The sequence below is a fragment of the Thunnus maccoyii genome, chromosome 3 (assembly GCF_910596095.1).
Source record: "Thunnus maccoyii chromosome 3, fThuMac1.1, whole genome shotgun sequence".
NCBI lineage: Eukaryota > Metazoa > Chordata > Actinopteri > Scombriformes > Scombridae > Thunnus > Thunnus maccoyii.
The window spans coordinates 32,699,842-32,714,285 of NC_056535.1; the positions used below are offsets into that span (position 1 = coordinate 32,699,842).

The window sequence follows — 14,444 nt, forward strand, 5'->3', positions numbered from 1 at the left end:
TGACAGCTGTGATTGACAGTTGGTTCACCAGCTCCGGGACTCGCACTGAGTCGGGCTTATTAATATATAAGTCTTATTATGCATCCATGGTCGGAGTATTGGCGCCCTGTTAGCACTACAGTGGCTAACGATAGCCCAAATAGTTTGTGTGTGTTTTTAAATCACCATAATACATTCTTTATTTGTGCTATTTTTTCAAATTCATAGTGGTTTATAATGTTATTTTGGTATGAAATGTCTCTAGTCTTATATCTGTCTGTTAAATTCTGCAGGGATGTAATATGAAAAACAACAAAACAAGTGACGGTTAGGATGCACTGACACCTCCCACACATCAGTACTGACATTTAAAACCAGACAGCAGTAAACCAACACCTCCAGTTTAATAATAATCATTTATGACATGTTCACTCATTCATTCATCAGCTTGAACATCAGCCCCTCTCAGACACAGCATTTTAATATCTGTAATAAAACAAAACATTCATATATATATACAGTATCAAAACAACATAAGAGCTCCTCCTTTTTTAATGAAACCAAAAAAAAAAAGAAAAATTAAATCTCTTTGCAAAGTTTTCAGTGCAGCAAATAAATAAATATCACAAATTACCTTCGACTCATTGGTATCAAAATCGACCTTCAGCCCAAACAGACGAGGGGTTTAAAAAAAAAAAAAAAATCACGTGAGAAAGCAACTGAACAGACTGATCTGTGTTTGTTTTATTTTATTGTTTGTCTACAAATAAAGAAACTTATTTTTTTTCTATAGATCTCTAAATACCTTCAATAAAACTTCTGTTGTTGCTTAAATTATTTTCATACGGAGGCCAAAAACAAAAACATTTACCTGCGGACTTAATATTTTAATTCATATTTTCATTCATTCATATTTTAATATAAAGTAAAAATATTCAACAAAAGATCAATCTTAATATCACCATCTGAGGCTGTTTAAGGCTTATTTTAAGGATGTGAATTAAATCATTTTTTAAGTAGATATACAGAACTGTGCAAAAGTTTCAGGCACTTTAGATGTTTAGATTCTTCTTCATCTGATGGAGAATCTGAGGATCAGTCTCAAATTTATTCTGCAGCACGACAACAAGCCCAAACATCCAGCCGAGGTCATGAAGAACGACCTTCATCAACGAGAAGAACAAGGAGTCTCTGTTCTCAACATCATGGAGTCAGTCTGGGATTAACAGGAAGAGACAGAAGAAGAACTGTGGCAGGAAAACATCCGACCTGCCGAGAACCTGAAACACTGTGTGCAGGTTTACGGAGGAGAACTGCTGCCAAGCTGCTCACAACAAATACTGATTTTCTTTAGGTTTCTGCTGTTTGATCAACTTTGTATCAAGTTAATTGATGAATAAAAACTAAGTGTCTAAAACTTTTGCACAGTTCTTTATGTCAGTAGCTTCTAAGAAAAGGCAAAAATATCATTAGCATGTCATGGACATCCTTGACTACAGTCTTGGTTTCCTGATTGTGTAAAAAAGTCATTTAATGGGGGGAATAATTGAAAATCATGCATGCTTATGATGTTTGTTCATGTCACGTTAGAGGAAATGGAAGATACAAACTTCCAACTTAAAAATACCGTCAGCTTTCAAGACTCTGACGTCACTAACAATCATTTTAAATGTTAAATTCAACCATGACTTCATTAAATAAACTTGATTTTACATGCAGAAATTGAGCAAAATATGAAACTTTAACCGTTTCCAGATTCATTCGTTGGCCCGAACTTTGTTAACTGGCTGGAATTTTGTCTATTTATTAATCTTAATTATGAAACTGTGATTTTGACAAGAGGAAAACTTCTGTTTCTGCTCTTCACACATCCTGAACCTTCAGTTGTTAAAACACGTTCACTGTTGTCTTAGTCAGACTTTCCTCTTCTTCTTCTTCTTCTTCATCATCATCATCATCATCATCATCAGGCTGTTAACGGAGCTGTCTGAGCTTTAGTCATTTCTGTATCTCATCCTTAACTTTGTTTGTTTGTAGGCAGGTGTTAAGGTTTATGAACCACGATGAGGTGAAGCGTTGAGATGAAACACTGATCACACGTCACAAGTTAATTAATAGAGAAGTTAACAAAAGGATGAAAAGCAAACAGTAAGAAAGTGGTGAAAAAGAGAGAGAGAGACAAACTGATATTTTTAGGCTTCCAAACACAAAGGGTTTCTTCTTCTTTTTCCCCACAATAAAAGGACATAAATATAATCATCTGGATATCAGGAATAATCAATCAATGGAGGTTTTCCTACATTTTTGGTGGGTTTTTTTTTTGGTGTTTAAAGAGGAACCAAGGTTTAAAATAAAACCCACTGCAGCTGAAGTTTCCTTCCAGAAAAACAAACAAACGAAAAAAGAAAAATCTGCATGAGTGATGGTGCTTCAAAATAAAAGCTGTCCAGGAGGGAGCTGCAGGATGAACAGAGTGTCACAACAGGCTCCGGGTGGAGTGAGGCGTCGGAGTTAGAGCGCTCCAGAAGACAAAGAGAAAGGAGGAGAAAGGATGTTTTAGTCGTTTGGCAGGAGCCAGGATTTCTACATCCAACATCTGTCTGTCGTGTAGTATGTTGTGACTTGTGGTACCAGGCAGTGTGGCCTCTGGAGTCTTTTATCCTCCTCAGTTTGTGTTTGTTCCCTTTGAGGATAACTGAGACCTTGAGCAGTTTCTCCCTTCCTGGTGGAGGCGGCCAGCCAGGTGGTTTGTGTATTAGTGTGTTTGTGTGTGTGTGTGTGTGTGTGTAGCTGTGTGTGTGTGTGTGTGTTTTATTTAAGAACTAGTGTAGCCTCGGAGCCGTCTTTCCTCTTCAGGTATAGTCCGTAGGTGAGATGGTGTTCTCTCCTCAAGAAGGCGTAGAAATAATCCGACACCAGCAGAATCTGAGAGGAAATAAAATATCAGGACACTGATGAGTGATTAAGAATAAGAGTTTGGGTAATTTCCCTCATAAATAATAAAAAAAAAAAAACAATTCGAACTTTGTAATGTTGTAAATAGCTTCTATGTTGTTCAAACATACAGTTACAAGCTGTGATATTCATCTGTTGCCATGGTAACTAATGCTATGTGAAATAGTTGTTTCTGAGGTCGTCATTGATTTTATTAGAGCGCCGAAGTCAAATCATGTGTTTATAATGACACTTGTTTTTTGGAAAACATTCAAATATCGTTGTTTATCCAATATATTTTTTTTTTAAGTAGTCTTGAATGAACACCATTTCCCATAAGCCCTAGATGTTTGCGGGCTAAACGTAACGGCTCGGCAGAGGAAACGAGTCCAAGAAAGCGATGAGTTTTATGGATGAAACTCTGTTACCATGACGCAAGTATCTGCACTGCTGCACTTGTAGTTTTTTTTATTTATTTATTTTTGTTTTTGTTTGGAGTTGTAGTTTTTTCTGTGCTCACAAAGTAATCATTTAACTTCTGATAGCAGCTGCTGCAGTGGAGCCGAGTGGTCTTAGAATATGGAAAATAAACTCCAGCAACACGCTTCAAAGACTGATGAAAGAGACGCTGAATGAGATCTTGCATTGAGTCACAGAAGCTAGCGAAACCAAAGCTACACAGAAAGTGACGTCATGACTTCTGCTCTCTATTTACATCAAATAATGATGCACGAATCGTCCTGGCCTTTGAACTTCTGAGAGGAAAAATCATAAAAAGTCAACAATGACTTTAAGTCGTTACTGGATGTTTTCTGTCACTTTAAATACTTAAAACACAGAACAGCATACGTATTCCTACAGATAGATATGGAAGAAATGTTATTCTAAATCAAATTTCTCATAACTTTAAACATTTACGAATACAAAACACCAACATCAGACATAATTGTTAAAAACTTATTGAAGCTCACAATGGTCTGCACCTTGTTGTGTGTGTGTTCTCAAAGCAGAAAAAAGATCCCTCCAGACAAGTTTTAATGTTTACACTAAAAATTTTAATGACATTGTTAAGAATTCTTTAAAACAATTCCTCTCTCATTGGGAAGAGGAAGAGGTTTCCTGGTTTATTTTTAAAAAAGAGCAATCATAGATCCAGACGTGTCTCCAAATACCTAATTAACGAACTCCCCTCGGCTCCTGTACAGACTTTCCTACCTGTGCCACGTTGAACAGCAGCGTTATGGCGTAGTAAAAGTTGGAGTTGGCGCTGCCGGCGTAGATCCAGAGGTGCCAGAGAACAGGGAACAGAGCCGAACAGGCCAGCAGGACACAAGACACCAGGAAGATGTTCCTCAAGACTGGACGGGAAGAGAGACCAGAAAAAAGGAGTCATTTCCCCCAAAATCTCAAATATTCATAAAAATCCTCGTTACACAGCTACGTAGCTGTGCAGTCTGAACTTAAGATCACAGATGAAAATAAACCTTCACTTTTAGAGGTGAAAGTGTTGAAACAATACAACAAATATGTTGAAACAGTTAATGTACAACATCTTCTGTGTTTCAGACACTCACATCTGTGCAGGTGACTCCACACAGGCAGGAAGGCCAGGTAGAGAGCGATGTCGCCCACAGTGGGATACGACTTAAAGATGGAGATCACAGCTAACTGCATGAAGATCAGAAACACTGGATGCTCCCTGTAACACAGACACCAGCAGTGTAATATTACACATTTAAACACATTCTGTAGGACAGGAGGCATTTTATATTAATAAAACAGTAATGCTTTATTTTACAGGTCCTTTCATTTTAGTTTAACTTCCTGAAAATTTTGCAGTAATTTGCAGGTTATTTAATGGTTAATTTTAATTTTTTAATCATGAGAAAGTTGGTTTAGTATGTGCCCACTTATCATATTTGGGTTCACAGTTGTTAATTTGCAAAAAATCTAAATAAATATCTAAATATCCTCCTCCAGTCCGCATGTCAGAGTGTCCTCGGGCAGGATACTGAACCCGAAGGCTGTGCCATCAGTACGTGTGTGTGTTTGAATGGGTGAATGTTGGCAATTAGTGTAAAAGCTCTTTGAGTGGTTGAAAGACTAAAAAGAAGTTTTGTAGCATATTAGGTTTCAGTAACACTTTATGTTGCAGATGTTTTACTCTCTCACTAACTTCAAGGGAAATTTTTCAATAATTTCCTAAAAGTTGCTGCTGTGTAACTGTTCACTCTTAGGATCTTTCTCTGTAAGTGTTATGTAATTGGTAATTTGATAGTATTCAGGAAATGCGCTCATTTTCATAAAGAATCTAACATGCTGACACACAGAACTACACACTGAAAACTGCAAATTAAGTATTAAATAACTATGACCCCAAGTATAATCTACTACTTACCTTTGTTCCACACTGCACCGCCCGCTCTATAAAATAAATTACTTTTTAATTACTTAATTAACTAAAATTTCACTGTAAAATACCTGAAAATTACTTCAGGAACTTAGTATAAAATTAAATTAGTATAAAAAAATTGAAGGACCTGTAAAATATAGCGTTACCAAAAAACCAGCCTCACATTAACTTATTGTAGACGAAGTTGTTATGAGAGTAATAAAAACATGGCGGTGCGACAGTCGGAGGACTTACTTGAGTTTGACGGACAGAGGGATGGTGTAGAAGAAGACGTTGATCTGGAAGACGCAGAGGAAGAAGAGGCGGAAGTGTTCGAACATCTCGGCGAAGAAATACCAGAAGAGGCCGATGTTCGGGGTCAGGTCCGGTACTGAGAGACTGGAGGGAGAGAGAACAGACGGTCACAACGGAGGACTACAGCCGGACCGGGACGCCTTACTGATATTTGAAAAATTAAAAGATCTGATGACATTTTACGAGCTAATATCCTCTTTTAAACATAAACACACAGCATGGACAAAATGTTTTATTAGGATCCCTTTAATTAGATACTAAAAAAGCTTTATTTACTCAGTGAGAGGAACATTTTACAGTTGATAAACTCGTCAGTGCTCTCTGGTGGACAAACTATGTAATGACGACAAAGTTTCTAAATGACCTAAAACATAAATTTGATATTTTTGTGCTGCAACTTCTTGTTGTCAGCAGATAAACACACTGATATTAACTGTGATGAGCTAAAAATGACCGATAATATCGACCATGCTGACATGTCATGTCTGACTCCAATCAACACACTATTTCTATACATTATATAGACCATTATTAATATTTAGATGCTTCTTTAAAAGCTCTTCGACACTCACATGAAGCCGTAGACGGAGGGCAGGTAGTCCCAGGAGCCCAGCAGGAAAAAGGAGAGGCAGATGATGACGAAGAGGCTGCCGAGGTACATGAAGGCATACTGCGCGATGAACCACCAGAAGCTGACCCGCCGGAAGTTCACCGGGATGTACTGACGCTGGAGGGAGGGAGAGATGGAGATATTAGTGGACACAAATCCATGAAATTATATTCAGATTTATTTTAAAAACGGGCAGTGAAACCAGATAGGAGTGGCTGGAATGAAGAGAGGGAGGAAGGAGGAGAACAAAAGATATTAATATCAAATATTGATAAGGGGGAAACAGGAAAAACACTGGCCCGAATGTCTATGTGGCCCCAACTGGAGGCAATTTGTTTAGAAGATAAGGATGAAACATTAAAACATTTCAATTTATGACAAAATACAGCACCCTTTGTTGGAGAGTGTGTGATCTATTAGGTGATTTTACACATATTTTTTGGGCTTTTAGGAGAGAAAAGTTGAATTAAAAATATATTCTTGAACACAGACTTATCCTTTAAGCCATGAAACCTCATTTTAAGGAATTTTCATACAGACATATGAGATAAAAATAGAATATACAAGCTCAGAGTTCTGGCGTTTTATTTTCCGGGGGGGTTATTTTTTAAGCCTTTATTAAAGCGACAGTAGAGAGACAGGAAGCAAAGGGGGAATAGAGAGATTGGGAGTTGACATGTGTCTTAACCAGAAGGCTACAGAGTTCTGGTATTAATAAAATAATAACCATAAATCGGCTGAAACAAAACCCACAAACTCTGGAGCAACGGAGGCAAAGGTTGAAAAGGTAAATTTCATGGAGAATATTACAGCTAATGTTACTGCTTTTGTTTTCTTCTTCTACATGCTTTTGTATATGTATTACTGGATATGGATTACTTTTATAATAATATAATAATTGCAGCATCTTGTAATCCTATGTGGGATGAGCCAGATGTTTGGCATGACACAGAAATAAAAATAAAACAAACTATAGAGAAAGACGGTCCTCTGTAGTCGTGTACTTATCGCAATCACTAGTATTATAAATCTAGGCTCAAACTGGATGTATACACTGCATATGTGTAATAAAATGTGTTTACTGCACATTTAAGTTTAAAAATGAGGGTGTGATGATGTTTTTTTATGTATTTATTTTGAAATTTTGTGCGTCTACTCATTTCCTTCACTTATGTCTTTGTTTATATACTTGAGTATTTTTCTAAAATACCCATATAAGACAGCGGGATGCTTAATCTGTAGTCTGTGTTCATCAATAAAGTTAAAAAACATATATATATGCACAACATACCTGCATCAAATACAGCAGAGCTGGAGCGCAGAGAGTCAGCGGATAGATGGACTGATATGTGGCCAAAGCCAAAAATATGGCACTCAGCAAAACATTTCCTGCAAAAAACAAACAAACAAACAAAAAACAGAGAATTACTCAAACCAGTTAATCAAATAATCACTTATTCTGTTACGTAATCATTCTGTGGTTTCAATATGGTTGTTACAGCAGAGTTAAAGTGTGTTTCTGCTGGTGGAGTCGAGCAAAATGCCTGAAATCTAAATGAGATCATTCTTTAAATAACTTTTACACATTTATTATAAAGCTTTATTATACAGTAACTACGAGAATACAATAAGAATGGATAAAAGCTTGAAGTTTAAGCCAAAAAGAGACACAAAATTCCTTAATGACCGATCATAACAAGGTAAAACAACAACAGGAAATAGTTCTTCCCAGTTAAAGTGGGACTTAGATCCCATAAATGTGAAATGACCTTTAGAAAAACCATGTGAGACTCTTGTAGTTAAAATCAAATTCTACCCTTTATTGTAGAAAGGATGAAGGTGGCGATGACGGCGTTGTTCAGACCGCAGGTGGACTTGGCGACGCAGGACAGGATGGTGAACGGGTTCAATAGGTAACTGTGAGAGACGGTAGAGAAGACATAAACTCGGTCATAACTGTGCGTTTACTGGTTTAAAGTCACTCCGGGAGGTTCGAGGTACTTACAACATGGCGACTTTCAGAGGGATGTAGAACATTTCTTTGGGGCTTCTGATGAGCTCGTGACAGTCGTGGGGGTAACGGTCTGCCTCCAACGCATATTTCTGTTTCCTGAACTGAAACAACATTAACGTCACATGAAATATATCACAACACTTTTACTACGAGGACAGAAAAAAACCCCAAAAAACTACAACACAAAAACACCAAATAACAGACTGTCAAAGTTTCAGTTAGTTTCATTTACTAATAATGAAACCTTGTCTTATCTGTGGAAACTATATAATTTATTGATCATAACTCAGTCATGTAGCAGTGAAATAAGAATATAGTTCTATCATATTCATTGTGAGGTAGCTGCAATGATTACTTGATCATTAAAAAACAAACATTTGATAGTTCTGGTTTCTCAAATGTGAGATTTTGCTGAATTGTTTTGGTCTTATGTTAAAGTGAAACTGTTTGTCGGACAAAGCAAGAAATTTGATGATGTCACCTTGTACGCTAGGATACTGTAACGGACATTTTTCCCTCTTTTATACATAATTAACCGATTCATTGAGAAATGAATTGTCAGATTACATCTGCACTGTCTGTATCAGTATCATGTTACTTATGTGACTGATTCCACTCAGACAATAAATCAGTTTTAGCCCAAAACAACTTAAGATGAAAATGCTGGGATTTGTTTCTCTGTATTTCTAGAAGACACAGTTGTGTTTTCTCACCACTTGTTTGTTGTATTCCTTCACCGCGATGTAGAGCGCCACAGCAGTGATTACATCGGCTAACTGAAGAGACAGAAAGACAGAGAACGAACAAAAATAAAATATATACAGTTTACTTTCTTCTTCAAATCACTAAAGGCAGAATTTCCTTATCGTGGCAGAGCAGTTTCACCAAACACAAAGCTTTCCCATCACGGCTCTCTTCCCTATAAAATCCTCCTTTATATTCAGCACAGTAAATCCGTAGCATTAGCATTTTTTTTTTTTAAACCAAATGCTTAAAATGTCATTTCAGTCCAGCTCAAATGAGAAAGTTTATTGGTATTCACACTGGATCATACTTAAAATATCCACACCAAAATGCCACTTCTTTATTGGCTTATAAATACATGAATCTGCCTCTAAAAAGAGGATGTTTCTCATCTTTCTACTCACCATAAATGTTATTTCTGCATAGTCCACCAAAAAGTGAAAGAGGTAAATGATGAGAGGAGTCTGGAGAGAAGGGGAAAAAAAAAAAGGGACATTTAGGATCAGAGCAGGAACACGAACACATGCTGCCGGGATCATAAAACATTTATAAAGACCAACTGAAACAATCTGGAAACACACACATGTATAACGGACATGCTGCTCATATTTATAGATTCATACAGATACTGTATGTGTGTGTGTGGATTTCTCACCTCATGGAAAACATCTCCAGAGTACGGTGAGACTCCTAAGTCAAGCAGAGCCAAACCTTCAACCACTGCAAACAAACAAACAAACAAACAAACAAAAACAGGTCATGTACTGTAAGTGAAAGATTCTCCGGCCTTTATGGAGGCTTTAAGGGGAAGAAAGACTCCAGTTAAATGGTTCAACTAGGGCTGCATTTTGTCTATAAAATGTCAGACAATAGTGAAAAATATCTGACTTAATAGAAAAGAATAAATCATAAAGGCCTGGGTTTCCACTAGTGCTGCAACTGACCATTATTTTCATTATTAATTAACGGATTCACCAGGAATTAATCATGTCAATGTCTTTTTTTGTCCAACCAACAGTCAAAAACCCAAATATATTCAGTTTACTATCATGTATGACCAAGAAAAACATAAAATCCTCACATTTGAGAAGCTGGAACCAGCAAATGTTTGACATTTATGCTTAAAAAATAACTAAAATGATTACACAAGTATTGAAAGTTGATATTATAGTATTAATTTTTTGTGTGAGAGGCATCAAATAAGAATTTACCTGCTTGTTTTGATGCTAATTTTCTGCATTTGTAGTAAAATCACAGAGGAGAGGAGAGTCTCTCACAGGTGAAGCTTTAATGGAGGTAAATACTGTAGTACACAGATGTGCATAAAGATCATGAGGAGGAGAGTTAACACAGCTGAGGATCTCAGAAGAGATGCAGACAAAAAAAGAGCTTAATTCAAAGGATTTACCTTCAATAACACTGCTAATAACCCTGAATAAACTCATTAAAAACCACTACAGATACATCATATCATCACTAAAATACAGACTGGAGAAATATGTATAATCATCCCAGAAGTAAAGGGTAATTACTGTCTATTATATTTATAATAATACTGTCGTCAGCCATTGTTGTACGAGCAGTAACAGACAGAAAGGATTTCTTCAAAGACACAGATCCAGAAGGAGACGATAGATGAGGTCGTCTTCATCCTTTCTCCCGACTCTAACAGCTACAGAGTCTTTCTACACTTCCTGTTCCAGCTGCCTAATGAACAATTCATGATGGGACAGGATGTGGTGCAGTAATTCCCACATTAACAAGCACATGCATGTGTGCCGCCACTGCGACCCTGAGTGTGATTAATTGTCACACCAAATACACTCGTTTCAGCTGCTAAAATGTGCATATTTGATTTGTTTTTGATGATCATACACTGAACGCTTTGGGGTTTTTGACAGCTGGTCTGAAAAAATAAGCAATTATTTTGAATCTGACAACTCTGACTGTGAGGGATATTTTTCACTATTTTCTGACATTTCACAGAACAAATTATTAATCAAGAAAACAATCAACAGATTAACAGATAATGAAAATACAAGAGTTGCAGCACTAGATACTGTGATTTAAATCAGTGGTAGGCAAATACTGGTCCCCAGGCCACATCTGGTCCTCCTAAAGAAATATTTGGCTCCCTGATGAAAGCTGAAGTTTTGAGTTTAGATCAAATCTACTGCAGATAACAAAATCAATACAAGGCTCCTGTAAATGCCAATTACTGTAATATAACCTTGTTACATCTAATACTGCCTCCACACAAGGAGAAGCATTCAAACCAACCACAGTGTCCAACTCAGAACCCAGAAATGACATTTTAATGTATGAATTCAAACAGTTTGTTGGACCAGAACAGATTTATTCTTCACAAACACAAATAGGTGGCATTTGATCAGAAATGTTGATGCCAATTTTTTTCCTAGAAAACAACAACAGAACTTTCAATCAAACATAAATGAAGCGAGCCGATGTTTATTGTGTGGATAACCAATAAAGTTCATCTGCAAGTGCAGCACAGAACATATATTCACATATGAGTATTAAAATAAACCAACTAGAAGCTAATTAACTCTGCACATCTTCCAGCTATGTGCAGCTGAATCAGGTGTTTCTCAGGTCGGGGAAACAAATGATGTGAACAGACTGAAGAACACTGATTGATCTGCAGCCGTTAATAGTGACCGACGTTTCAACACTACTGTGTCTTCATCAGGGTCAAAAGCTAAATGAGCTACTAGTCCTCACTTACTAATCTGACCTCAGATACAATCCTAAACAGTAGAGCTGCAATGATTAGTGGATTAATCAATTAGTTGCCAATTATTAAATTAATCCTCAACTATTTTGATAATTGATTAATCGTTCTGAGTCATTTTTTAAGAAAAAAATCGCAAATTCTCTGGTTCCAGCTTCATAAATGTGAATATTTTCTGGTTTATTTAACCCTCTCCTGTATATAGTAAACTGAATATTTTTGGGTTGTTGGTCTGGACAAAAGAAGATATTTCAGGAAGTGATCATTATCCATTAATCGAGAGATTAAGCCTTATTGATCTGTGCCTGTAAACAGCCCCCCAAATTAAAAATCCTGATAAAACTGGCCCATGGTCGAACCTACACGCAGTGGTGGAAAGTAACATATATTTTTGAGGTGCTTGTACTTTACTTGTGTTTCCATGTGATACTACTTTATACTTCCACTCCACTACATTTCAGAGGGAAATATTGTACTTTCTACTCCACTACATTTATTAAACAGCTTTAGTTACTTTTCAGATGAAGATTTGACACAATAGATAATATAACAAGCTTTTAAAATACAACACATTGTTAAAGATGAAACCAGTGGTTTCCAACCTTTTTGGCTTTTGACGTCTTACAAAAAGCAGTGTGTAGTCGGGGTCACATTTCACATGTCTATGAGTTGTTAACAGCTCCACCAAATAGTGATTTTTCCCTCTAAACTTCTCACATGCTTTCATTTCAATAAATGTTCAAATGATCCAATATTTCAGCAAAAATCAAAGATTAGAGAAAAAGTCCAAAAACTGAAAACAGATTTGTGTATCAGAACTTTGTTTTTTCTTCTTTCCTCTCCCATTAATCATCTCACGACCCCTCAGATTTATCTGCTGACCCTTTGGAGGGGCCCGACCCCTAGGTTGGGAACCACTGGACTAAACTAGCTAACTGTATATAAAAGTAGTGTAAACTAGCTCCACCTCCAGCAGCTACAACAGTAACATGCTGCTCTAACACTGATGCTTCACTATTAATAATCTAATGATGTCATATATAATAATATATCAGTCAGAGGGACCAAACCACTACTTTTACTGCAATACTTTAACTACATCAAGCTCATAATACTTATGTACTTTTACTGTAGTAGGATTTTTCATGCGGGACTTTTACTTGTAATGGAGTATTTTTACACTGCTGTATAGATTAGTCCCATCAAAAGATGTGTAGTGGAAGTGCAAACCCTCTAAAAATCTGAAACATTTGTGTGAAATTCAGGTACTTCATTGCTGTGCATGAGTGCAGCATTTAAGGAAAGTACTCAGTTCATTTCTATCTCCTTTCTGAGCCTGTAAAACTCAGTTCAGGCTTGCAGGTCGCTGCTGCAGCATCTTTAAACCAGACAAACACAATCACTAACCTTTTTTACTCACAAACAAGAAGAAGATACGCGTCAAAACTACTTTAAATCTTCACAGACAGAAACCTAGCTGCTATATTTCCTTTAATATAGCGTTAGTGAGCTGTCTACATGTGGATTTAGCCAAGCAAAGCTGTATCTATGTAGCTAAACCGGTTTCCCACTTTCCTCTCATTATTCTGTGGTAGCAGCGCCGAGGAGAAGGGGGCAGCCGCAGCGGCGTTTCAGCCTGAAAACTGGCCCCAAAAAGCCGCTGAACCCCCGCTTACCTCTCTTCCAGGCGGTCAGCGGAGACACCACTTCCACTCTCTCTGAAATTAAGTCCGCTAAACTGGATCTGAAGAGAGCAGCGCGGATTGTAACGGCCACAATCAAAAGTAGAGTCAAAGGAGCCGCCATTTTGACAAGGAAGCGCCCTCTCTCCGCCCTGCGAGAGGCACGACGGGAAATGAAGTCCACTGCTGCAAAGGGACACTGAACACGGTAAATACATAAATAAATACATTAACTATCAGCGTTTTGTGTCCTATTTAGAGCTGTAATGATTTTAGATTAATTGATTAGTTGAAAAATTAATCGCCAACTATTTCGATAATCGATTAATCGTTCGATCGTTCGAGTCTTTTTTATTTTTAAATAAATAAGTCAAAGTTTCTCTGATTCCAGCTTCTTAATGGTGAATATTTTCTGGTTTCTTTAGTCCCCTATGACAGTGAACTGAATATCTTTGGGTTGTGAACTGTTGGTCGGGACAAAACAAGACATTTTATAGACCTAACGACTAACCTATTAATTGAGAAAATAATCAAGAGATTAATTGATAATGAAAATAATCCTTTTTATTTCCTTGCTGCATTGTTGAGGAGCTGAAACTTAACATTTTTACTCTCTTATACTCGTGTAATGAGATGTAACAATAAAGGACGTCAACCTAAACTTGTATTGTTTTGCTTGCTTGTTTGTTGTTTCTTTATTTCTTCTTCTTTTTATCTGTTTTTATGGATCTTTTATTTGAATTTGTCCTGATGTTCTGATTTTGTCATTTGCATGTAAAGCACTTTGAGCTGCAACCTTTGTATGAAATGTGTTATACAAATAAAGTTATCATTATTAGTTATTGTTTGAAAGCATCTCCTTGGGCTCTGGGAAACAGTGATTGACATTTTCTCCATTTTCTGACATTTTGTAGACCAAACTTTAATTGATTAATTGAGAGAATAATCAACAGATTAATTGATAATTAAAATAATCGTTAGTTGCATCCCTAGTCCTATTATTTATATTTTACACTAGTTGT

The 14,444-nt window shown here is 36.8% G+C and overlaps 1 protein-coding gene across 1 annotated transcript; it reads right to left on the minus strand.

Annotated features, from left to right (window-relative positions):
* Positions 1–364: 364 nt before the first annotated feature.
* Positions 365–13,597, minus strand: pigu (phosphatidylinositol glycan anchor biosynthesis, class U). Its single transcript, XM_042407628.1, has 12 exons — positions 13,417–13,597; positions 9,644–9,708; positions 9,393–9,452; positions 8,958–9,020; positions 8,236–8,345; positions 8,047–8,147; positions 7,522–7,619; positions 6,193–6,347; positions 5,561–5,704; positions 4,488–4,612; positions 4,129–4,271; positions 365–2,904 (listed from the first exon to the last, which is right to left on the minus strand). The coding sequence occupies exons 1-12, from the start codon at positions 13,544–13,546 to the stop codon at positions 2,791–2,793; spliced, it is 1,308 nt and encodes a 435-aa protein (XP_042263562.1). The 5' UTR covers positions 13,547–13,597; the 3' UTR covers positions 365–2,790.
* Between the last annotated feature and the right edge of the window lie 847 nt (positions 13,598–14,444).